Here is a 27949-nt window from a genome sequence, read left to right on the forward strand (position 1 = left end):
AAGTACACCCTTTGGAGCTGTGGTATTCTGCTTGATCTGTCTAAAGAGCTGAAGCTGTGCTAGTGAGTTGGTGCTTGGGTGCAGATTTGAGAATCCAGGGTACTGGAATCTTGGAAGACAAGATTGCAAACCTACAAGGTGGGTGTCATTGATGCCATCTGAGTTGGAGTGACCTTTGCAGAGAATTCCTTAGATTGTTGAAGATAAATACTGGTGTTTTCGTGAGATTAATTAACAGTGTTACTAACATCTGGATAAGCTGTTGAGAAATCCATGAACTCTGCCTTGTCACATCTGCCATTTATTTTGTGGTGTGATGTGTTTGACCACAGTTTGCCCATTAATTCACATGTATCCCGATCAAAAAAGACAGTAGGACTAGGGGGCACAGCCTCAAGATAAAGGGGAGGCGGTTTAGAACGGAGTTGAGGAGGAACTTCTTCACTCAAAGGGTGGTGAATCTCTGGAATTCTCTGCCCATTGAAGTGGTGGAGGCTGCCTCGCTAAATATTTTTAAGAAGCGGGTTGATGGGTTCTTGATAAGAGAGGGGATTAAGGGTTATGGGGAGAGGGCGGGAAAGTGGAACTGAGCCATGACAGATCAGCCATGATCTTATTGAATGGCGGGGCAGGCTCGAAGGGCTAGATGGCCTACTCCTGCTCCTATTTCTGATGTTCTTATGTTCTTATCTCATATTGACCTTGAATGTTAGAGAATAAGACAGATATTGAAAATTGTTTTATCTTTCTGACCTTGTACATTTTTGCTTATTCAAAACCCATGGAATCTTGTGTCATCATTTACTGAGTAAATGTCTTGAATCCCAACCCTGTCTACTTTAAACAAAATAGTCTTGATCCCTAACTAAATTCTATCAACAACTTGGGGGACCAGCCAAAGATCATTAGAAGGTCCAATCAAAGGGCCTGGATCTTTGAAAGGCTGATTGCACGATTAAAAGAAGCACAACTGGGAATGACTTCTACAAACTTTACCAACTTGATGGACAAGGCAGTTTGGAAATGCCACCACCTCAACATTTTCCTCCAGGATACACACCATCTTGAATCAAATTTATATCACTCTTCATTGTTTATTACTGCTGGTCAAAATCCTGGAATTCCCTCCATAACAGCACGGTGAAGAACCTTAAACACCTGGGCCACAATGGCTCAAGAAGTTAACTATCACAATTAGGGATGTAGGATAGATTTTCACCTTGCCAGTGACACCACATTCCATGAATAAATAAAGAGATAATTAAAACTTGGAGAAGAAAATAAGACTGGTTGTGTAAAGAGTGACTGATCCACTGGTGAAGCGAAAATGACCCCACTAAATGACCCCACTATGCTGTTTGTAACATTACAAACAATTTTCTTTGTTTATGGAAATTTCGGAGTTTTTGGTGGATATCTTAGAACTAAGCCATTTAAAAGTTAATGTAAGTGTGAAGCCATAGTGTCAAAACAGGTACGAAATTGATCACATGTTTGTTTACTTTTGATTTGATTCAGAAAATACTCCATATGTCAATGGCTTCCTTGAGATAACCATGTTGTTACTAACTGCCAGGCAAGAATATAGTATCTACCGAGTTAAGCTTATCTTCCCACCTAGCTTGATATCATCAGCAAACTTAAAAGAGCAATCGTGCTCTTTTAACTAACACTATTTCTTCTACGGCAGAGTATAGATAATATATAAATGAAAAAGTGCACAAACAAAATTTGAAAGAGGAGAAATTTGTTAGCATGGCCGCTTAAGCAGAATTGACATAAGTCTGCAACAAGCTTTACCAAGTTCCCAACTCACCCATGGTTCCTTCTCTTGTTCTCACCCCCAATCACAATGGAAAAAGCAATCTTAACATTCTCTCAAGTCCATGCCATGCTGTATAACCAACTGACAGAAATCAGACAAAAACACACCAATTGATTCAGTTAGATTTTATCCTCTCCCTGTCATATTTGTTTGTGAGGTTTCCTCAGATGATCTAGCTGTGATCAATATATTATTGTTATATTTCAATCTGTTTCTACCATTCCATGACTCAGTCCATGGATGCAGCACATATTTTCAATGTTATTTCCAAATTATGTTGTAAGAACACGAGAAATAGGAGCAGGAATAGACCTTGTGGTCTGTCAAAACTTCTCCACCATTCAACATTATCATGGCTGATCTTGGGCTTTAACTCTATTTTCCTGTCCACTCCCCATATCCCTGAGAGACCAAAATCTGTCTATGCCAGCCTTAAGTATATTCAACAAATGAAGCAATTACAACCATCTAGGACTAAGAATTCCAAAGATTCACTACCCTTTCAATGAGTAGTTTCTTCCCATCTTTGTGCTAAAGGAGAACACTACAATTTATACCATAGGAGAAGAACCATAAAATTGCTACAGTGTAGAAGGAAGCCAGTCATCCATTCATTCATCCCTTTATAGTGAGACTGTGCTCCCATGTTTTAGACTCCCCTACCAATGGAAACAATCTCTCATCTTCCACTCTATCATGCCCCTTCTGAATTTTGTCCATCTCAATTAGATTATCTATCTAAAATTCAGAGAATATCAGTCCAATTTACTCAGCCTCTTATCATAAAACGTTCTCATCCTACAGACCAATTTAGTGAAAATTCGCTGTACCATCTCTAAAGCAAGTATATCCTTTCATAAATATGTAAACCAAAACTATACACGGTATTCAAGGTATGATTTCATTAAAACTATCTACAATTGCATCAACACTTCTTTATTCTTGTGCTTCCATCCTCTTGTAATAAAGGTCAACATGCCATTTGCCTCCCTTATTGCTTGCTGTATCTGTATGCTAACTTTCTGTGTTCATTGTACCAGCACACCCAAATCTCTAATTTACGAGTTGAATGCCTTGTAAAGAATATTCTGTATTTCTATTCTTACGACCAAAGTGAATAACATCACACATCTCTACATTACAGTCCACCTACCATGTTGTTGTTCACTCATCTATGTCACTTTGTAGTCTATCCGTATCCTCCCTACAGCTTATATTCCCACCTAGCTTGATATCATCAGCAAATTTAAAATACAATTCTCTCTTTTGCTTCACATAATTCATTAATATAAATTGTATACAGCTGAGGCACCATCACTGATCCTTGTGCACTCCACTATTCGCTGTCTGCCAACTTAAAAATACTATCCACTTTCTGCTTTTTCAACTAACCAATCAAGTGCCTTATCAAATGCCTTTTGGAATTCCAGGTACAATATAATGACTGGTTCCCCTTTATCTACCCTGCTAAATACCATCTCAAAAACCACTAATAAATTTGTCAAGCGGCTCTTTCCTTTAGTAAAACCAACTCCTCTTTTGTCATTCTGTCAGTCATTCTGAAGTATTGTGTACCCTAGGATATTTATTTCTCATCCTTGATCACCTTGTAACCATGTCTCAGTAACAATGACTAAATCAACATCATTTACTTCCATTTGTGCCATTAGTTCATCTATTTCATTGCAGATGCTTCATGTATTCATATGGAGAATATTTAATTTGAATATTTAACTTCTATTCCCGGCAATGTCCTTATTTGCCAATGTACATTTTTTTCTGAAACTCCATTCCTCCTGTCCCTTGTCCTTACTCACTTTGATATGTTGTTCTAGTAGCTCAACTTATGCTAGCTCTCTTTGGATTCTAGATCTCCCTTCATCCAAACCCCCATCACCATTCCGCTCCCTCCACCCCCAACCCGCGCGCGTGCGCGCACACACACACACACACACACACACATACACACACACACACACACAGAGACACACTTCCCGTTAGATTGAAGACCTGTCCTCGTTATGGGGGATTGGCATTGGTTCCTGCCCAGTTCAAGTCCCAACGGAACAGTTCACTCTTCCACGAGTACCAAAGTCAATCCCTCATAAATTGAAACCCCTTCTTCCCATACCACTCTTCGAGCTACATATTTAATTCTCTAATCTGCTTGACCCTACGCCAATTGGCATGTGACTCACGTAACAATCCAGACAATTACCTTTGATGTGCTGCATTTTAACTTGATCCCTAACTCTTCAAATTCTCTTAGCAGAACATTGTTTCCAGCTTCTATCAATGGAATTGGTTTCAGTGAGGACCACAACAACTGGGTCCTCCCCCTCCCGCTCCACATTCCTCCCCAGACATGAGGAGATCTCCTTAATTTCAATCTTAATTTGAAACAAAATCCCTCTTAATCTCAATCATGGTAAAGTAAGAAGTTTCATTATTTCAATTACAAAAGGAGAGATCTTTGAACCATTGAACTTGCTCCAGCATTCAAGTCTCATTTCTGATACTTTGGGAAACTTTCCTGGTAAACAAACATAAACAAATTTCTCCACCACAGTCTTTAGCCATGACACATTTTACAAGGGGGGAAATCTCAATAGCATTGTTCATATTAAAATTAAACAAAGATATAAATGCACATTTTACCTTTTCAGGAACTAAACTTTTTCCATCCCAAGCCCAACTCCTCTTTGTGAAATAGTTCACTGTGGCAAATTCAATAAGTGCAGAAAAAACGAAAGCATAACACACGGCAATGAACCAATCCATAGCAGTTGCATATGCAACTTTGGGGAGTGAGTTCCTGGCACTGATGCTTAGAGTTGTCATTGTCAATACTGTTGTGACCCCTGAATAAGACACAATAAGAAACATGTAATTGGAATAATTGAATGTAATATGTGTAAGTTTGCTTCTTTTGACACTCAATGAAAAAAAAACCTGATCTATGAATAATGTGATACAATAGCATTGAGGATTGATCTTGTAATATAACTACAGGCACATGCCATTCTGAATTTAGTGCTCAATCTTGCTGCCAATTTTTGATCAAGATCATTATTTTTGTAACATGTCTTGTGATATATAGATAAGTTGAATAACTTTCATTATAAGCTACTGCTTTATATTGTAACAAGAGTTAAATTTTATTCAGTGATAATTTTAGTACAAAATTGATGTGCTTCTCTCTGTTTTATCAACATGAGAAATGTCAGTTTGTTACTAATACCTGCAGCAATATAGCCTTAACTATTTTAAATACATCTTGATATTAAATTTATGTGCATGTATTTGAAAATGGTCATTGCAATGATACGTAGAAGGTTATCTAGCTAAATTAGTGTTGAACCCCAGATGAACAACATCATATTTATTTTTTGCATGTACCCATCTCATCTATTGTTTATTCTGCTGCTTGCATGCCTATTCACAACGGAAAGGGCAAAAAGAACATTCTCTCAAGTCCTTGCCACGCTGCTCCATAACTAACTGCTAGGATTCAGACAAAAACAGACCCAAGCGATTCATCCTTGCCCTCTCCCCTTCATTTCTGTTTATCAGGCTTGTGCAGATGATTCAGTTCAGATCAATAAATTGTCACATGGTCATTTCAAGAATATCTCTGTCTTTATTTACCATTCTAAGATACTGCACATTATTGCAGCACTCATTTTTCGACATTGTCTCCCAATTACGTTCATTCCAATTTTAAACAAAGGACACAAAATTCCTTTTAATTCAAAGTAAGACATTTCATTACTTCAATGGCATAACCACAAAAATGTAAGGAAAGGTCACTAAACCATTTAACATGCTGTCAGCATTCAAGTTACATTTCTGCGCCGAACCTGATACTTGAGGATATTTTCTTCTTCTAAATCTGTGTAAATCCACTTTCAATTGAAATAGGAATTGATTCAATTGCCAAATGAATGCTTCAACTGATGCAATTTACTCTTTTTAATTTAAATTCACAGTTCTTTCGTTTAGCATATTATGGGTGCTCCAACTATAAACTTACAATGTTCTCTCAATTTGGGAACTGTTCTTTTCATGACACGCCTTATGTGAAGGAAGGAAACTAGGGAATCAGCTCATATCTACTGTTGGGAAATTGTTACAATAGATAATTAAATAAAAAGAGTGGGATTTTCCTGCCCTTCCTGCCACCAGGATCTTCTGGTCCTGCTGAAGATGGTTCCCTGGTGGTGGAATGGGCCAGTCATGCAAAACCAGGAAACTGACTCTTTAATGATGACATTGGGAAAAGCAATGATAGTCTAATGAAGGATTAAATGCAAGTAAAACTCCCAAAACTTATTCTCATGATGTGCCTTGACACCAGGCTCAGAGAAGCACCCATACTCTACCAATATAACATTCCTAATTCTTATACAACTATCTCTGATTTCCTTAGAAATTGATAACTATCAAAAATGTAACTCCATGCTTACACCTTGAATTGAGATCACCAAAACTCAGATCACCTCCAGCAATTAGAGGGACACTACTCCAATAATTTTGAACTGAATTTTTGGTAAAAGTTTAGGCAAGGTCTAAGTTTGAGCATACCTCAGCCTAGTTTTTATTTAGTTGAGTACATTGCACAAAAAAATCATTAACTAATTAATAATTTACTTAAGTGTCATGCTCACTAAGAGAGTCACCAGAATGGTTGACATGAGAAGCCAATGCTCTGTGTAAGGTGGGATTGCAATAGGTTTTTGGAACTGTGTGAAGTGAGTTTGCTTTGCCTCAGAGCTTGTGTGGGCTTGCCTGATGCTGACATTGCAATGGAAAGTGAACAGCAGATTGAGCAGAATGTTAACAAAAAAACGAGAATCGAACCAAAAATCAAACCATGTGAGTAGACCGACACTTGCACAACTTCAGAGAATTCTATGTAATATTCAAAGTTGTTTGCAAGCAACTTTTCCAAACAACTTACCAAAGACAGTTCTTGCAGGGACAGATTCCCTGTTTAACCAGAACGATACTTGTGAGAGAATAACCGTCATAATGCACGGTAAGTATGTTTGAATTACGAAGTAGCCAATTTTTCTCTTCAAATGAAAGTGAGCCGTCATGACCACGTATTCACCTGGAAATATAAAGTATGGAATTAGAACAAGATAGCGTGCAAACTATCACCCCTCTGCAACTAGAAACATCAAGTGTAGGCTATTCCTTCACAAAACTGTCAATACAATAGGCAGGAAATGTCCCATTTAAATAAAATATATTGAAAATAGTAACACAATTGCTGCTGATAACAATGGAAATTGTTCTCATGATCCAAATATAATGATCTCATCGCTATAAGTAAAATGTTAATCAAAAGGATCACAAGTGTAGGAAATATAATTGTGATACAGGTGATGCGGAAGTTTTTTTGACCTATCAGATCAGATAATGTTAGGGTATTTATTCTGTAATTAGTCTATTGCAAATCAAAGTTAGGAATGCATAATACTATCACTGGATGAAAAAATAAAAATTCCATTCCATTCCCTGGGAGGCAGGCTGGAATATAAAAGTATTCTATAAATACTTTCTCCCACAAATATATGTTAAACAAAGGAATTAAATATTCTCCATCAAAAATAAAGTACCTACTCTGTGTATGAAAAATTTCTGAAATGTTGCACCACAGGTTACGTTGGGTATAATATCTTTTAAATGGTACATCTTAGGTGTCAACCGTGGCTGAATGGTAGCAATCAATTCTGAATCAAAAGGTAGTGAGTTGACTGCCTGATCTGGATATGTGAATACAACATTGTGGCTGATACCTGGCACTTTTGGTTGCACCATCTTTCGGATGAGATTTTAACCAATACTTAGCATTCATCTGACCATATAAATCACCAGCTGCTTCCACTTACATGTGATTTTGGTGAGGTAGGTGTCAGAAATCTGAAGTGTGCAGGTTAGACCGGATAAAAGCATGTCTGAACTTTGTGGATTCATTTGAATAGCCATGGCATCTTTTTAGAGAGGCAAGGTATTCCTTTGGAAAAGGTCCCAGGACACCTTTGGGAGAGGTAAGGAACCTCTGGGAGAGGCAAGGCACCCTTTGGATAAGCCAAGTGCCCTTTGAGATTATTAAAAGTAGATATGACTGTGAGTAAAAAACGCATAAAATCATTGGAACTGTTTAAGCTGTCAAACAACTGTCAAAACCCTTTGAAACTCTTAAAGCTCATCAGAACTATAGAGCAATCAATTAGTTCTTCTAGGCTTTAAATTTTAAATAGCGCGAAGCTTAAAAAAATGGTGCTTGAATTTCACTCTGTTGTCATAGACCTGAGGATTGTCCTTATATGTGCTGCATGACTGATTTTACAACCTAAAATTATCACATCGGGGTGCCTGATAAGTGATCAGTTTGATTGATGGCTCCAACTGGGTAGGGATTATAAATGTTTATCTTCATAAGAGATTAGTTAAAGGATTTTCCATATATTTTATATCAGCATGACTCCTAAATTTTGTCTATGGTGGATAATAGATGAATAGGCATGGAGTGTGCGAGGTCAAAGGGTTGTGTGTGGGTAGTATGGGTTGGTTTTGAATATAAAAGTAGGGAGGTCTTGCTGCAGCTATATAGGGCACTGGTGAGGCCGCAGCTGGAGTACTGTGTGCAGTTTTGGTCGCCGCACTTACGCAAGGATATTTTGGCCTTGGAGGGAGTGCAGAGGAGGTTTACTAGGCTGATTCCGGAGTTGAGGGGGTTGAACTATGAGGAGAGGCTGAATAAACTAGGCTTGTACTCGTTAGAGTTTAGAAGAATGAGGGGAGATCTCATTGAGATGTATAAGATGTTGAATGGGATGGATAGGATAGAGGTGGAGAGGCTCTTCCCGCTCAGAAAGGACAGTAGGACTAGAGGGCACAGCCTCAAGATAAAGGGGGGGCGGTTTAGAACAGAGTTGAGGAGGAACTTCTTCATTCAAAGGGTGGTGAATCTCTGGAATTCTCTGCCCGTTGAAGTGGTGGAGGCTGCCTCGCTCAATATTTTTAAGACGCGGGTTGATAGGTTTTTGATAGGCAAGGGGATTAAGGGTTATGGGGAGAGGGCGGGAATGTGGAACTGAGCCACTATTGAATGGCGGGGCAGGCTCAAGGGGCTAGATGGCCTACTCCTGCTCCTATTTCTTATGTTCTTATGTACTAAGTTGGTAGAGGGGCTATAAAGAGCTACTGGGATGAATATGTGGGTATTTGTTGGCACAGAGGGTATGAGGAATCATAGGGGTGAGTATAGGAGCATAGAGTGACATGAGTTGGAATAGATGGAGCATGTGGAGTGTGTGGGGAGACAAGAAGGGGTGAGGCTGCAGGGCTGTTTATTGATTTTTTTAAAATAAATTCAACCAATTGCTGGTGCACCGAGGCAGATTTATGAATTATATTCCAGCCTGCCTCCCAGAGAATGAAAAGTTGACGGTCTGGGCCTCTTTTCCCCTGGTCATGCTCATAGAGCAAGGAAATGTCCTGCTTCTGCACTCCTGACCCGAGACTGTAAACCCAGACCTGGGAGTTAATGCAACAACAAGATGGGATCACTACTTTGCACTAGAAATACACATACTTTTGAAATTGAACAGCAATGCTGCTGGCTTTCACTATGTTAAATTTTGCATCAGCATTCCACCGTCCTGGTATATTTATGCTAACCTAATAATTAAACTATTGTCAAACAAAGAAAGCAGTATGTAAGTGGGACCGAAGATGCACTTACGTAATTTGAGTGTCTAAAAATGTCACCCATATGAAAAATGATTGATTTCAAGCTGTTACATTATATGATATTTTAAGCACTAACAGAGTTCACATTGAATACATCTGTCACTTTGTCTTCTGTTCATCCCAATCAGGCACCCAGCTCAGACTGTCCTGGAGTGCTCCCATTTAATCGCTGAGACCATTACTGAATGCAACATTTTGGGCTACTGTCTTTTCATTACCGAGTTCATATGTATGAAGTATAGAATATACTGGAGAATAAAACATTAGACTGTTGGGAAATGTTGAATCTGGAGTTTCTTTATCGCCAAAGACACTACAACCCAAACACCATGTTCAACCAAGGCTTATCAAAGCTGCTATTGCTGAGTCAATGGCATTTTGTTTTGTTTTGGTCTCATTTCACTTGAAATTTAACCAGTGGGATTATTTTACTCTTCATTTTAATAAAATCTGGAAAGTATCAAAGCACTTATTGATTGGTGCAATTTTGAATATTTGGTGCTTGTTAAAATCCATGTTCTCAAATATAAAATAATTGCCCATAATCTGTTGAATAAATGATTTGTAGAGATGTAAAATGTATGTCCATCTGCCCAATCAATCTGATAAGACAGTCCTACTCATCTCTTCCTCACAGGCAGGATTCTCCAGCCTCCCAGCTACGTGTTTCCTGCCAGTGGGAGGTGGTGCGTTGTTTGCTAGTGGTGGGATTCTCTGGTCCTGCTGTTGTCAATGGGCATTCTCATCGATGTCACCCCATGCCAGCAGGAAACCTGCATGTGGGGGTGCACTGTCGGCAGGACTGGAGAACCCTGCCGGCATGAACGGCTGGAGAATTCCAGCTCTTACCACAAGAAGTCTCTGGGGGAGAAGTATGTAAGTAATACAAGAACATGTATTGGGATATATTATTTCAATTTGTTACCAAAGCTTATGAGAGCCATGAACAAAATATATCACATCAGACACTGATTGTGTTGGTCAAATTACAGAGAGGGTTTTGCATTTACTCAAACAGGGTCAAAAACCATGTGCGTAAGATAAGAGGTCACAGTATTTTGTTACCTTAAGGGCTTTGTAACTGGATGAGCATGTGTTCTCAGAACAATTACATGATTTCTATATTATAAAATGAACCATTTGTGCCTCATCTCTGAATGGCTATCATATTCCAAAGAGCCCAATTGATAATAATGCTATTCAGTGTTACACTGAAGCAGTGCAAAGGCTGACACTAAATCAGAGGCCATTTTTATAAAGTATGTGTATTTTATATATGTATAAATATACAACCTGTACTGGATTTAATAATAACTTTTCCCACGCTTTGTCCCATTAAGTCATATTGATTCAATCGAGAACCATCTTCAGCCACAACAACTGACTGGGATGCTCCATGTGTCCATGTATACACAACCTCTGACGTTGTGTATGCATCTGTTCAGAAATAGAAGGTGAAATGGGTTAATTGGTGAGTCCATCACAGCATTGTGAGCATAGCTGCAAATTTTGCACAATGAACAATTGCAGAAACTCAGTTCACTGGCCCGTTCACTTCATCTGTCACAATTTAATAGGCTCTTATTTCCCCATGCCACTCTTTACCAGACAGTTAAGGAGAGCTAAAAACCAGTTAAAGTATTTTCAAATGGATGAAGGCTAAGAATATACTGGTAGAACAATAATCGCAGAAGGGCAGATTGTTTTTAAAGTTATGGTGTAAATCTGGAATCAGAACTCAAGTGAACTCTGGAGCAAAGAACAATGATGTTCCTTAGGAAAGAGAGTCTAACCTTACTTTCACTCAGTTATCTCCTGTATTAAATCTAAGTTCAGAAACTATGTAGACATTAAGCAGAACTGCTCACACTGACCCTACAGTTGTTGCGTAAGTGTACCCTAAAATCTGTGCATCCTTTCATGCAATCCAGAAGTTAGTTACACAGCAGCAAAACCAAAAGGTTAACCACGGTGTTCTTCCCATGTTTAAAATTGAAATATGATAATTGACACATATGAAAATGCGTTTGGGGAAGAATGCTTTGTAAAATAAAAAAGAGGAGGAATATTATTGGATGAAATGTGAAATAAAAGTTCTCAAAGAACTGGTTGAGTGCAAATCAAATCAAGTCTTATGAGTAAGAAATTTTACTCCTCTTGAAAGTATATTATCATTGAAATATTATAACTTCTTCATCGCACTTGTAGTTAAAGGGGAGACATCTTAATGATGAGATGTTTGACTATTTCTTTTTAAGATGGAAAGTAAAAATGATTTTTCTCATTAGACAGCCATCACATTATGGGAAAAACAATTTGGATTATTGCCTCGTGTTTACAAAAATACCAGGTAACATTATCAAACATCTTCTTTCATGAAGAATGTGACCTTTTGAAGTAAAAAAATGGTTCTGTATGGAAACTGTGTATTTCAATGATCAGGCTCATTGTACTAAAAATACAGAATGCATTTGGAAATGGCAGACTGAGAAACCAACATATTAATGGTTGCAATGCTGTGATTTTAGAATTAATTAACTCCCCACTTGTTGATTTAGCTCCATAACCCCTCCAAGCCTGAACTCTGATAAAGTCATTAACCCTTAATCGTGATGTTTGAAAGTTAGCTCTAATATTGTAGTGCTCTAAAATATTCCTGTTATTGCAATAAGAATTTAAATTTAAACTTTACTTTTCTTGCCCCAGTGCAAGTTAATTGATATCTAGAGTTAGAGTGCAACAAGAGCGTTTGAGAGGCAGTCTCAGTTGGAGGAGAGAAGATTACTGTCTCCACTGCTGACCAGTTAATTGACCCATGCTGCATAAATAGATGTCAAGTGAGAAAACAGCCAAGCTTGATTGTGATTGTTGCTGTGATTAAATAATCTGCTCACACTTTCTGCCTGAGTTATACATCCTTAATGACCATATTGAGGTCATATGGAAGGTAATTGGCATCTCCGCGGGTCCAGATAAGTGCCTGTGATTTCAGAAATTTTTCTGGGGAAAACAAACTGAATATTGCAACAGTGAAGCAAGAAACGAATAATCCAGCAATATGTGTGCATTTTTGCATATGAAATATGGGTGACACAGTGGCACTTTGGTTATGCCTCACAGCATCAGGGATCTGGGTTCAATTCCAACTTCGAGTCACTGTATGGAGTTTGCACATTCTCCGCCACACCCCCCCTCCCCCCAACCCCACTCCCCTCCCTGCCCACCCTATATCTGCATGGGTTTCCTTTGGGTGCTCCAGTTTCCTCCCACACTCCAAAGGTGTGCGTGTGAGGTCGATTGACCATGCTATATTGATGTTGGAGGGATTAGCAGGGTTTACGATGATAGGGCCTGGGTGGGATTGCTGTCGGTGCGGCTCGACGGGCTGAATGGCCTCCTGCACTGTAGGGATTCTATATAAGGTTCTAAATGTAAATAAAAGAAAGATTTGTATTTATATAGTGCTTTCACGACCATTGGAAGTCTCAAAGCACTTTACACCCAATAACGCACTTGCTTTGCAGTGTTGCCATCGTTGGAATGTGGGAAACGCAGCACTTCATTTGCACACAGCAAGCACCCACAAACAATTATGTGATCATGGGCCGATAATCTGTTTTTGTGATGTTGGTTGAGGGGTAAATGTTGGCCAGAATGTTGGGGTAAACACACAGCTCTTCTTCGAATTAGTGCCATGGGATCTCTGATATCTATCCAAGCAGGCAGACAGGGCCTCGGTTCAACATCACCTCTGAAAGGAAATGCATCTGAGAGTGCAGCAACCCCTCGGTACTATGCTGAGGTATTGAACTTGATTTTTGTGCTCAAACCTGGAGAGAACCGGAAATGATTCAGTGATGAGAATGCTATCAACTGAGCCATAGCTGACACAAAAAAAAAGCAGTCAAGGAGTATAAGACAGCTTAGAAAAATGATTTAAAAAAAAATCAGTTTCATCAAGGTACCATATAAAACTATACAAATATATTTTTGCTATTTCAAAACGAAGGGTGAGATCTTCCAGTTCAAGGTCAACAGATCTTTGCATGGTCTGTGTCCTGCCCACTACGATTTCTGTGGCGAGCAGGACGAGAAAGTTCCGCCCACAAACATGTGGATAGGAAAATCAGATAGAAAGTGAAATAGACTGTTAATTTGCTAATGTCCACTATGAACCGGATAAATTTCAAACTCATCCCCAAATTTGTAGTAAAGCTTAATATATTAATCAAAATAGAAAACTGGAAAAATTATACATCCGCATTGAATGCCGGAATTCTATCGACCTGCCCGCCACATAATCGGAGCGGGCCAGGGGCGGACAATGGAAATGGACAATGGTCACATCGGCGGGAATTTCCGTTCTCACTCGAACGAGGCCAGGAAATCCTGCCCGTAGTTTCTTTAACAAATCTACAAAATTACTGAACAAACAAGTAACAATTAAAATTGTGGGAATATTTAATATTCGTTTGTTCTAAAATTAGGCACTTGTTCTAATTACAATATCTATAGAGGCATGGAAGGAAAGACCTATGTTGAAAGAATGTCCACAGGGTAACATTTTCAACTGGTCCCCACAGAGAATAATTCATGTGAGTAAATTTGCCACCGAGGAACTTCACACTGAAAATATAAACTTCATGGTTTAGAGTTTAGGAGACTCAAGAGGACATTAAGTAACAAAATCTAAAGATTCAAAAAGGATGATTGTTCCTTTCTATAGCGTGTAGAGCAATCACAGAGCCAACCTGCCACATCAGTTGGCCCTAAACAAATTTTTGCAACAAAAGGCAAGGGAGCGAATTTTCCTGCTCCGCTCACCACGGGAATCACAGCGGATAAGGGGCGGACCACAGAAAGGTCAGTTAACTTTGGGTGGGATTTTCCAGTTTCAGGACGAGCGAAGCTGGAAAATTCCTCCAATAGACAGTAAATTGTGGAATCCTGATATTTGTGCAGTTAAGGCCTACTTCTAGGTCTCATCCTGCTCCTGCTGGTATTAACCAAGTCGCAGCTGGAGGACTCCCCATGTGAGGACTCCCCAGTGTCAAATCAAGGAACCCAGCATTGGAAAATGTGGGTCCTATACCCTGCCTAGTTACTAACTCCTGGCAACAAGAGCTGGCCAGTAGCTCTCAACAGGCAGCCCAAAGATGTGTAGGTTATGTGGACTGGCCATGCTAAATTGCCCCCTAATGACCCAAGACGTGTAGGTAGGGGGATTAGCAGGGTAAATATGTGCAGTTACAGTGATAGTGCTTGGGTAAAGGTGCCCATTGGAAAGTTGATGCTGACCCCCCTTCTTCACCTCCATAACATTCCACCCTGATATTCTAACTTACCTGTAAATAATATGTCGTGAATGGAGCTCAATAATAGATGCATGTACTCACTGATTGGAAACTGCCTAAATATGTTTAAGCATTGCAATCCAAATATCTTTCCCATTAAAACAATCAAACTATGGGATGTTAGTTCTAATTATATCTCATTGGTACATTTCTTTAAAATAAGTCATTATAATGAAATTGCTTTCACTAGAAAAACGTCTTGACAATAACCCTATCTTCTTTAAAAAGGATGCTGAAGAATGGACTTCCTTGAACATTGGTCCTAACAGTGAACATGTACAAATTAAAAGGCAATGATGGTAATAATTCTGGACCTATGCTTTGAATGTGCCTTGCTCTTGACTGCAAAGTCCATTCTGCTAAGAAACGACCACTACACCCACTGTAATGCCGACAGCAAGCAACAGAAATTGTCCAATGTTTACTTACAACTGCCAAATTTTAGAGGACATGCATGGGCATCCATTGGGAAATCTTCCAAATGCATAGGACACTCAGCACGAACGGTTAATCTGTAAGTAAATAAATATAGGTTGTAAATACCTGGTCAGATATTGAAATTACACAGAAGATTTTAACGTGCAATAAACAAGTGTAAGAACAGCAAAATGACAAAATACATTATGAAAAGAGAAATATAGCATAATAACAATAATACTGCAGGGGGGAAAAATAGATCAAGGATGAAACATTGTCGGGAGATTTTTGTTTGTACAGTGTCACTTCAAATGCCACTGATAACTCCCAGCTCAGCCTGTGGCATTGCCTGCCCCTGGAAATTCAATGCAAATCTGTGCAGCATTGTTCAAAGTGACTCTACATGGAACAAATTTCTCTCCTTTATATATTATAAATAGAGCCAAAATAATGTAGAGTGCCATTATAAATATCAGTTCTAATACTTAATAAATTCAAACATTTGCATTTATTTAGTTGAATATTTTTGTGATTCTATTGCTCCAAAACATCAGCTCAAGCAGTTTAGTCTCATTGTTTTACCACTGTGATATGATATTAATAGAAACATAATTGGATGCTAATTTGCTACGCAGGGTATCTAACGATGTCTGTCATTGGTTTGAATTGCTCTTGTATGTTTAGGCTTTTTTTTTGCACAGAAAGTTCCTGAACGTTCAAGTTGCTAATGATGCAGCAAAGGGTTTAAGTGAACAGGGCAACTCGTGGGATATCCCATCAAAAAAATTACATTCAATGACTATAAGTTGGTCAAATCTGTTGCTAATCAGGTAAAAAGAAGAGAATAAGGTAGGGAAGGAAATATTAGATTAGGAAAGAGAGAGAGAGAAGACGAGACCAAAAATAAAGATTAAGGAAATTGAAAGAAAAATTTTACATTTTTATAATCTCTAACAACAATTAAAAGTTCAAGGAATGAGAATTGATACTTGTTATAGTGTATAGTACAGTGTACTTGTTGCAGTACCAGAGGGGTTAATTGGCAGTAATTAGTACTTCACATGTCATTACCACAGTATTTAGTCTGAAATGGATGAGATATAACTTTCGAGAGCTAGTTTAGTTCATGTCTGTTGTCCAAATACAGAAACTTCACATGATTCATTGCAGTTAAACAATGAAACAGGTAGTAAGGTATTGTTTTTGTGATGTACTCAGATAGCAAATTTTGGATGTAATGTATCTGCCCCTTGCTTAAATTCATTACACATAAATAATGGTAGTGCCATAACCCACACAATTATTTTGACATCAAATTAAGGTCCATTATTTTTAGATACATTTCAATCTAAATTATATAATGTGGTTTACATGAATATAAATTGTTGTATAACTAGAAATGAAATATAAACATTTTTCTTATAAGTTGGAAGATAATTTATAATATGTTATATAGTCCAAAACAATAAAGGTAGTATATCTTTCATGTATCACTTTCATGGAATCATCTAGTATATATGGCTAGGTGCAGACTCAATGGGCTGAATGGCCTCCTTCTGCACTGTAGGGATTCTATGATTCTATAAAATATATAACTACCAACATAAATCATTAATATGAACACATAAAAGATTGGTAGCCTTCAGCGAGATCAAAATTCATACATTTTGAGCTTGGCATGTAAACAGCCATTAGTAAAATTGCAATGCATCATGAATCATCATTAAGACAGACCATCAGGATCAAATAGTAACACCTAAACATATGTCTATCAATAAAAAGAGATAGGCCGGAATTTTACCAGCCCACCTGCCACGGGAATCGGAGAGGGGGAGGGTGGAGCATGTAAAGGTCCGTTGACCTTGGATGGGATTTTACGGTTTTGGGATTTGCAAGGCCGTAGAATCCCATCCACAGTTACAATGAACAATTGATAGATTATATCAGGGAATACAGTTCAGAGAGCTGTGCTCTACTGAATGAATGAGTGAGAAAATTATTTTATTTTTACTCTATTGTGGGATGTTGGTGTTGCTGACAAAGCCCACATTTGTTGCCCATCCCTAACTGTCTCTTGAACTGAGTGGCTTGCTAGGCCATTGCAGGGGGCAGCTGAGACTCAATCACATTACTGGAGTCAGTGGCACAGCAGTTTGCATTACTGCCTCACAGTGCCAGAGACCTGGGTTCAATTCCCAGCTTGGGTCACCGTCTGTGTGGAACCTGCACATTCTCCCTTTGTCTCATGGATTTCCTCCAGGTGTTCTGGTTTTGTCCCACAGCTCGAAAGACATACTGGTGCATTGGTCATGCTATATTCTCCCTCAGTGTACCGAACAGGTGCCAGAGTGTAGCGACTGAGGGATTTTTGCAGTAACTTCATTGCAGTATCAATGTAAGCCTATTTGTGACACTAATAAATAAACCTTAAAACATATGGGAGAGACAAGGAAATTTCCTTCGCTAAAGGGCATTAGTGAAACAGATGGGTTTTTGCAACAATCGATGATAGTTGGCATGGTCACCATTACTGAGGCAAGCTTTCAATTCCAAGATTATTAATTTAATTTAAATTCCATCAGTCATCAAGATGGGATTTGAACCTGTGTCTCCAGAGAATTAATTATCCTCCAGATTACCATTCCAAATACATTACCACCACACTACCATCTCCATGTGATTTTGGCATCATGCAATGATTGTTTTATGCACAGGAATGAACTGACTGATCGGTAAAAGCTGGCTGAGATTTGGTTTAAAAATGAGTTTGGTCTTCTTTTAAAATGCATTGTACAATGATGTCTTACAACACTACTGACACAGTGGCTGGAAGTTTACCACTGCGTTGCAACCATTTATGCGGTTGTAAAGTGGGGGGTAAAGCTCTTAGCGCAATTGGCACTGGGTTTTCATGACCGGCACCATTTTATGAGCTCCAGATTCCCAGTGCAGTCAGCTCCTCAGTGGAAATGGATGAGAAGCAGGTTAATTTACTGACATTTATTTAAATAAGCATTTACATGTCATTAACAAGCCTGGCGCACAATCATCCGGGCCCACCCACCTTTATGATCTCACCAGCAAGAAACAGACAGGCTCTCTAGTGGACTTGGCCTCACCAGTGCAACCGGAAGCCACTGAGGCCACCCCAGGGAGACCGAGAGCAAGGGAGGTGCTCCTTGGGCAGTGACAGAGTAGCAGTGCCATCCTGGCACCTGGAGTGGGGGGGGCTGTGGGGGGGGGGGGGGGGGGGGGGGGTGAGTTGCTTCAGGCCGCCTGCACTATCAGGGGCCTGATAGCTCTTTGCCTGTCAGACCCTTGCTACTGTTAATGCGCATGTGCAGCAAGAGAGGCCTGCACAGGCGCAGTACCTCCTTCTGCAGCCTCTTAGGCACATTAAGCCTCACCCACAGGCTTCTGCAGCGAGCAACAGGTTTGCTCAGAATTTTGCCAGCAGCGTGCACGTGGGGGAGGTCTAAAAACATGCCCCATAGATGGCTCTGAAACTCTCCCAGTTTCAAGTCCGCCCAGCACTAGAACAAAATATAGTAAAATCCCACCCTATATCTATTTCAGCAGCCTTACATTTCCTTTGCAACCATACCGATTTGAGGGTGATTCAAATACTTCTTCCAATTGAAGAAGTTGCATTTTCCAACTGAAAATACAAGATCTGTATCAGGCTCTGCATGTCTCTACCAGATACAGAGTCAGAATGTAGAAAAGAGCACCCAGCATGGTCTTCTTTAATGTAGATAGCCAGAGTCCTCTTTATACCTCTTTAGCCATCTGTCACCAGATTTACAGCTCTTGTGTAGTCCTGAAGTACATACAGACATATCTTGCGCTAGTTAATACTAGGTATGTAGGGATATAATATGATTGTAACAACTGTTGAGGATAAGAGGATGGAAAGTGATAGCACATGGGTTTTGGGTCTAACAACAGGTTTTTCGGTACCTGTGTACTCCACAGCAACTGGATCTAGACTGAATAAAGCCCACAAAATCAACGATGATGTCACAGGCTAATAACATGGTTCAATACTTAAATGGACCATGCAACACATATTAATTTTAATGTGCAACATCCTTCCCCCTTTACTTCTAAGGTTCCACGACAATGAATAACTATGATATCCTTACATTAGCAAGCAAGTTATCATTACACAGTAACTTTAACATAGTTAATAAGCAAAACGATCTGGGAGCATCTGTTCCACACTGGGTACTTAGGCACATCAGGAATCTGAGGCACTCTCAGGGTTTGTAGTAGGTGTTTCCACCCTGGAAGGTGCAACAGTTTCTTCAGCAGAAGGTAGACTAATAGCAATAGATTCATCAGCAATCTCAGGGTCAGCTTTTGATCCAAAGTCATAGTTACAGTTTCTGGTGGAGAGAAAGGTGATACAGCCTGAGGTGATTCTGGTATTGATGGTGATAATACTCGCAAACAATGTGCCACCTCTGCAATGGGAAACACGTGGCTGGGAGACTGGAGAATCTCGCCTCTGGCTTTCAATCAGGATGTGTTCCCGTTTTCCTTTCACATCATTCCCAGTGCCTTCCCCATTACAGGACTATTTCTGGTAAGTCATTAGAGTTTAGCGGCAGTCATTGGGACATTGCTTATTTGCAAAATGTAGAAGATATCGGAAACATTATTTGGTGGTGTGTGTCCTGCAGGCAAAGGTAAATGTGACAATGAGTCTGCAATGACATAGCTTTCAGACTGACAATATTTGATTTAGTACAAATGAGCTGACAGTACTAATGCTTATTGCTGAATTCTGCTTGCAGTGAGCAATGGAATACCTTTATATGACCCGAAGGTGGTTGTTAAAGGTCGGTGGTCCATCAACAATGTGAAAAGATAACCATAAAAGGTATTGATGGATCTTTCTTAATCCAAAAATACAGCTCAATGCTTCTTTTTCCAACTGTGCATTGTTTGATTCAGTCTTGTTAAGGTACGCAATGCAAAAATCTTTCTTTCTTCTTGGTCTTTCTTCTCCAGAAGTAGTATGTGTGACACCACCACACCTGCTCTACGTGGTGATGCATCACAGGCACGTTGTCATGGTAACCTCAGGTTGAAATGTACCACCACTTCTGACTTCTTCAGCACTCCTTTGGCTGTGTTGTAAGCCTTTTCACAATTTGGTGCCCAATGCCATGCTTCTTCAGCGCATAACAAGTTGTGATGTGGTTTAAGTAGGGTTGCTAAATTTGAGCAAACTTTCCATAAAAGTTTATTAACCCCAGGAAGGATCTCAGTTGTGTTACGTTTGTTGGCCGTGGGACTTCCATGATAGTTTCCATCTTCTGAGGTTCTTTGTATAAAACTTTGCTTTCAAAGGTTTGATTTGGTCTAGATATTGGATAGATGCCTGGAAGAAATCACATTCATCTTTCCTGACACACCATGGGTGGGATTTCCTAGTTGCGCTCGCCCCAAGACTGGAACATCTTGCCCGAGGTCAATGGACCTTTGCACAGTCCGCACCCCCTTCCCCCCGTTACAATTCCCGTGGTGGACGGTATGGGAAAATTCCAGTGCATATGTCAAAAAACTTTGGACCATTGTTTCTAGATTACTGAAATGCTCTTGTTTATTTCAGCCCGTAATTAAGATGTCACCAAGATAACATTGTCGACCGCTCAAAATCTAGTTCATTAACTGCTGAAAGAAAGCTGATGTAATTCCAGAAGGCAATCGTTTGTGGTGGAAAAGGCCGTTATGAGCGATGACAGTAAGCAGGTGTCAAGATTTAGTTGCAACATTCATTTGCAGGTAAGTCTATGACTAGTCGATTCTGCTGAACTATTTTCTCCTGCTAGGACAGCAAATAAGTCTTCTAACAATGGTAATGGGTATCGATCTCCACAGAGAATGAGATTGATTGCTGATTTGAAGGCTCCGCAAATACGAAGTCCTGTTTCATTACAGGCACTATGGGGCGTTCCAGTCACTGATAGTGACAAGTTCTACGACTTAGAACTTCTGTGTCTATGAGTCTCTTCAAATCTGATTCTACCTGTGGACGTATAGCATAAGGTACTGTTCTGACCTAGAGACATTTAGGTTGGCTTTTTAGTTTGATCTTGAATGACACTGAATGAATTCCTTTCATTGATCCCAGTGTATCTTTGAATACACTATTGTATTTTTCCAAGATGCTTTCTAAGTTTCTTCTAGAATCCACTAATCCGTTCACTGCATTCCAATTCAACTTCTACTTCTCTAGCCAAGAATGACCAATGACAACTGGAAAGTTTCCTTGGACGACATGGAGTGGCAGCTTCATGGTTTGCCCACTTAGCTCTATGACAGTGATGTATCCTCAGAGAGGCACTATTTTTTGAGCAGATCCTCAGGATAACATTTGTAGGTTTTAAGGTTAGATCCGTCAGGTGTTGTTTGTAGGTGTCTCAAGAATTAGGGAAACAGCAGCACCCTTGTCTACTTCCATTTTGATTGATTTCCCATTCAGTTTTAGAATTACCCAAAATCGGTGTGATTCATCTGAATAGCTAATACGCACAGCATTAATTCTTCATTAAGCTTGTGTGTAGGGTCTTCATTTATCTTGTGTTTTTCTTCAGTCTTATAAATTACTTTGGTGAAATTTGTTTTATTTTTCTTTGGCATGTGATTGTTTTTAGAGACACTCTACTGCAGAAGTTGGTTCCTTCCAGCAAGCCCTGGCTATGTAACCAACCTTGGCACAAATTTGGCATTGTCTGTTCTTGCTCCAGCACTCAGTCCATGTTTGTCCAGCGATGGCACACTTGTTGCTGGGTAGACTTCCTCTGGGTGGCACCCACATTAAGGATCCTCTTGCCATTCCTAGCTGTGAAAACTCTTTTACGGCAAGCTCCATTGAAATGGCTATCCCCAAGGCTGTTTTTAACCCTAAATTCTGTTCCACTAATAATCTTTGAGTATAGCTTTATTTCTAAGGCCACAGCTGAGTCTGTCTCAAATAGTATCAACCAAAGAGTCACCAAATTCACAATGCTCTGTGAGGCATTTCAGGATGAGAAACTGCGTGATAATTTCTCCATCAAGCTGATTCTTTTCAATAAATCAAAAACACTTCACCATGGTCAATGGTCTTGAGACATAATGATCTTCTAAGATTCTGGTTAATTCTTGATGCGTTTTCGACCAGGTTTCTCAGGTTCAACCAAGCTCCTGAGTAAATGAAAAGTTTTACTGCCAACAGTGCTTAGGAAAACAGGGACTAAAATATCACTGGTTATTTTACTGGCTTGGATATAACAGTGAAATCTTTCTATCTAAGACTTTCAATTCTTAGCTTCTTCCTTGAATGGCACAATGGCACCAACATTTTCAATAATTTTTCACTAGCGTAGTAAGCTGCGTAACAGCACCTTTGGTGAAAAATGGTTTTAATTCAATGGCAATGTGAGCCAACTGTAGCATTTATTTTTATTCAAAGACTTACTGTAGTGCAAAAATCTTTTCTCTCCAATTCTACATCTGTGCCTATTCTAATGGTACAAATGACAAACTCTGCGACATGAATCCCTCAGAGTGTCTGTATAACTGGGGACCTTCTTTTCTGCACAAAACCTGACTGGTCAAATGTTTGGTGCTCTTGCTTAGCCTATCGTTGATTTTGTCCATGTCGGACTTCCCACTGTTTTCCAATGGTAAGTGCTATTTTGATTCTTCCTGTTTTTTAGTTTAAGAATTAATATTTGCTCCTCGTCACCAGTTTTCTTTTGATCCTGTTATATTTGTATAAATATACCTGCCAGAATTCTATTGCCCCAATCGCCACAGAATCTGAGCAGGTGAGGGACGAACAGTGGAAATGTTCATCGACCTTGGGCAGGATTTTCTGGTCTTGGGTTGGGCGAGGCTGTAAAAGCCCGCCCACTATATTTTATTGCAGGATAAAGGAATAGAAAGTAATAGCACATGGGTTAAGGGTGTAACAATAAAACAGGTTTATCTGGTTGCTGTGTACTCCGCAGTAGTTGGATTTACACTGAAGCAAGCCCGTGAGGTAGCCCATAACGTCACGGGCTGATCAGGTAACCAAATCCTTAAAGGTGGTAAGAAACGTAAATTTTGAAGGTGCTGTCCCAGGAGTCTTGGTGAGTTGCTGCAGTGCATATTGTATACACACTGCTACCATGATGCCTTGGTAACAGATTGAGTGAATGTTCAAGGTGGTACATGGAGTGCCAATCAAACGGCTACTTTGTGCTACATGGTGTTGAGTTTCTTGATTTTTATTGGAGCTGCACTCATCCAGGCAAGTGAAGAGAATTCCATGACACTCCTGACTTGCCTTTTGTAGATGTTAGATAGGCTTTGGGGCAACGGGAGGTGAGTTATTCAACAGACATTGTATTTGGTCTATGATTTCTTTATCAAGGCACTTTTGTTCAAGTTTCTCTGAAGGCCTTTCTAGGAATAGGCTGCATCTTAAGTTGTCATTCACTCTAAGAGCACAATAATTTCTGTTGCAGGGCTGAAGAAAAGAATGATATACAAATTGTAAAACATCTCAAGGTACTCCACAAAATGCTGAGCAAACACTGAACAGAAACCAGGAATGATGGCCTTAGACATGGTTGCAAAGACAGCTTTTGTGGAGGTTTTGTTTAGGTGAGGCAAATGATGTGAGAGAGGATTTTAGGAGAGAGGATTATGCTGAAGGGCATAATCATTTAAGGCTCTGGCTTCACTGGTGAGCAGGGCTGCAGAATGCACAATGAGGAGCACTTCACTATAGCAGAGGGTGTAAGATGGGGTACATAGCTTGAAAAGGGTTACAGAGGAAGAGTGGGTCAAGGCACAACGTTTATGAAGGAGGGAACATAAATTTTGAAGTCAGTATATTGAGCAAGACAATGGAGATAAGATAGACTTAATAAAGGATGAGATGAAAATTGGATGTTTTGGATCACAGTTTCTATGTGACACTTTTGCCAGTTTAAGTTTTAATGATAGGTTTATTGGTTGGGGAGTTGACTTCATGTGTAATGGTTGTGTTATTGAGCCTACTGTTAATAAAAATCTATGTTTATTCTGATTTCAGTTGAGTCTGTGCTTGGAATCATACTGAAATCAAATACTTCTCACCAATAACATTCTTTCTAGTTCATTGTTTCCAATGTGATAATACTGTGTCTTTAAGAAATATATTTTAGTCAAGTTTCCTGTTCAGGGTCTGATCTACGCACTCGGAGCCATGTTATCTGGAATCAACGTCACTGCATTGTCACTGCAGCAGCATAATTGATCTTAATTGTTACAATGTTTGCTTTGAACTGAGCTAATGCAGAATTCTGTTGTTTCGTATTTCCCCTGGGATATTACAGAGTAGGGCTTGATTAGGTTGATTGACAGGGAAGATCATACAACTGAGTACAGCTGGGCTTTCAAAGAGAACTCAAGAGGTCTGCTTCTTGGAGTCTTAAGGGAGAAGTCACTTTCTCTGTATGTCTTGCTCTATCTGAGGTCTGGAGACTGGAATCTGCTAGGAAATAAATCTCTTCCTCTCAGATTCTACAGTTGGGGTTGAAAGTTTCTCTGGAGTTTGCTGCATGTAAATTAGGACAAAAGTATCTGTCTGGATCACTTTCCAGAGTTGTTAAAAGGCCAAAAGTCCAGTACCCATGTAAGCATTTTGGTTTCTGTGCTAATTGCTTCTAAGGAAGGGATTTATGCCTATGGGGGATTCTGCTAAATTAGAGCAATAGTTAATTTTAATTGGTAAATATTATGCTAATTATTTTTGTTATATTCAAACAGTGTTCTTAAATAAAGTTTGTTTTGATAAAAGCTTCCTGGTGGTCCCGAGAATCATACCTGGAATAAAACACCTTATACTTACTCTAATGCTGGAATCAAATATAAAAGTTAAGGTTTCCTAAGAATAAGATTAGGATATCTTGTTTCATTTTCAAATTATTATAATTCTGTAATGAAAGCATCTTTTGATAAACGTTCCGAGACAATCATAGGATGTTCTTCCCTTTGAGGGGGAGAACTGACTAGCAGTGATTTAACCTGAGGATCACCACACCTCAGGTGAGGGGCAAGGTTGAGAAGCTAGAGCCTTCATGAGTAACCTCAGCCAATACAGGAATTGAACCCATGCTGTTGGCATCACTCTACACCATGAAGCAGCTGTCCAGCCAACTGAGCTAACTAACCCTCAGATGGACAAATATTTAAGCAATGCACTAGTAATGAAATAAACCATATTAATTTATGATACGCTTAACTTAAAATTTTTACGTTTACTAGAAACTCTCATTCTTCCATAAGTGCATATGGTAATCTGCCCCGGCTTTGTATAAATGAATGCTTGCATTGGGGGGAGTTCTAGCAGTGCAGGTTCCATCAGAAGCTACTTTACTGGAAATGTTAATGTCAGATTTGAGGTGATATAAATGATTATCTGAACAATTAATTCTTTGTCTTGACTATAGGGTCATAAAGGTTTACAGCATGGAAACAGTCCCTTCGGCCCAACTTGTCTATGCTGCCCTTTTTTTAAACCCCTAACCTAATCCCAATTGCCCACATTTGGCCATATCTCTCTATACCCATCTTACCCATGTAACTGTCCAAGTGCTTTTTAAAAGACAAAATTGTATCCGCCTCTACCAACTCTGGCAGCTTGTTCTAGATACTCACCGCTTGCTGTGTGAAAAAATTGCTCCTCTGGAAACTGTTGTATCTCTCCACTCTCACCTGAAACCTATGCCCTTTTAGACTCCCCTACTTTTAGGAAAAGATATTGACTATCTAGCTGATCTGTGCCCCTCATTATTTTATAGACCTCTATAAGATCACCCCTCAGCCTCCTATGCTCCAGAGAAAAAAGTCCCAGTCTATCCACCCTCTCCTTATAACTCAAGCCATCAAGTCCTGGTAGCATCCTAGTAAATATTTTCTGCACTCTTCCTGGTTTAATAATATCCTCTTTATAATAGAGTGACCAGAACTGTATACAGTATTCCAAGTGTGGCCTTACCAATGTCTTGTGCAACTTCAACAAGACATCCCAACTCCTATATTCAGTGTTCTGACTGATGAAACCAAGCATGCTGAATGCCCTCTTCACTACTCTGTCCACTTTCAAGGAGCTACGAACATGTACCTCTAGACCTCTTTGTTCTGTAACTCTCCCCAATGCCCTACCATTAACTGAGTAAGTCCTGCCCTGGTTCAATTTACCAAAATGCATCACCTCGCATTTGTCTAAGTTAAACTCCATCTGCCATTCATCAGCCCACTAGTCCAATTGATCAAGATCCTGTTGCAATCGGGATCCATTACGCCACCAATCTTGATGTCATCTGCAAACTTACTAACCATACTCTCATCCAAATCATTGATATAAATAACAAATAACAGTGGACCCAGCACTGATCCCTGAGGCACACCACTGGTCACAGGCCTCCAGTTTGAAAAACAACCCTCTACAACCACCCTCATATCCATTTAGATACCTCACCCTGGATCCTGTGAGATTTAACCTTATGCAACAATCTACTGTGCAATATCTTATCAAAGGGCTCACTGAAGTCCATATAGACAACATTAACTGCACTGCCCTCATCTACCTTCTTGGTTACCCCTTCAAAAAACTATCAAATTTGTAAGACATGATTTTTCACTCACAAAGCCATGCTGACTGTCCCTGATCAGTCCTTGCGTCTCTAAATGCCTGTAGATCCTGTCTCTCAAAATACCTTCCACCACAGAATGAGGCTCAATGGCCTGTAGTTCCCAAGCTTTTCCTTTCAGCCCTGTTTGACCAAAGGCAAAACATTTGCCACTCTCCAATGTCCAGGTACCTCACCCGTGGCTTTCAATGATTCAAATATCTCAGCTAGGGCACCCACAATTTCCTCCCTAGCTTCCATAATCCAGCTTATATTGTTATAATTGTACTGAAACTAAAAGTTAAGCAATCATTTGCCTGACAATAATGCATGAACGATACACAAAATTTTACAAACTGATTTACCAACCAAGTTATTCCCTAGTAATTGCTTGTGGATTATCATGTATAAATTTGCATTGACTACATCACAATTATTAATCCATCAGTATGACCAGTGTCATAGATCAGCTATCACACATTGATGGCACAGCCCATCAATATGTACTAGGTCACAGATCACCATCACCACAAAGGAAGACTTCAACCACTCACCAAATTATATCATACATGTAGCAGATATATGAGAGTAATTCTGAAATTGCTTCGTCTTGATGTTCAAGTTACAAGCTAGAAACTGCAATCGTCATACAAACAGCACATCCAAATTGATATGAGTAGTCAATTTCCAATTTGCCAATATCCCTCTTGACTTGACATTAAGAAGCACGGAAGCAGTAAAATTGTGCATCAATTTTCCTTTCCTCTGCAGGGAGTTGTTTGCCCCCTGTTCAATTACTTTGCAGCATAGCTAGAATTGGGAGCTCAGTGGAGCAGGAATGAAGACCACAACCTATCAGTCTTTGAAGATGTCTCTCAATGCCTATTATTATTTGAAATTGACATTTATCAGCTTCCTTCCGAAATACT

The 27949-nt window shown here is 39.5% G+C and overlaps 1 protein-coding gene across 4 annotated transcripts in view; it reads right to left on the bottom strand.

The window, feature by feature from the left end:
• Positions 1-27949, bottom strand: part of LOC145351767 (gamma-aminobutyric acid receptor subunit alpha-1-like) — a 46627-nt gene that overhangs the window by 7956 nt on the left and 10722 nt on the right. For all 4 annotated transcript variants that reach the window (XM_080201389.1, XM_080201388.1, XM_080201390.1 and 1 more), the window contains exons 6-9: positions 15373-15455; positions 10883-11026; positions 6786-6938; positions 4484-4686 (exon numbers count right to left, since the gene is read on the bottom strand). In XM_080201389.1, the coding sequence (XP_080057515.1) occupies positions 4484-4686; positions 6786-6938; positions 10883-11026; positions 15373-15455 (583 nt within the window). The remainder of the gene's footprint in view (positions 1-4483; positions 4687-6785; positions 6939-10882; positions 11027-15372; positions 15456-27949) is intronic.

Source organism: Carcharhinus amblyrhynchos, chromosome 13 (genome assembly GCF_965287045.1).
Source record: "Carcharhinus amblyrhynchos chromosome 13, sCarAmb.v2.hapA, whole genome shotgun sequence".
NCBI classification, from domain to species: domain Eukaryota; kingdom Metazoa; phylum Chordata; class Chondrichthyes; order Carcharhiniformes; family Carcharhinidae; genus Carcharhinus; species Carcharhinus amblyrhynchos.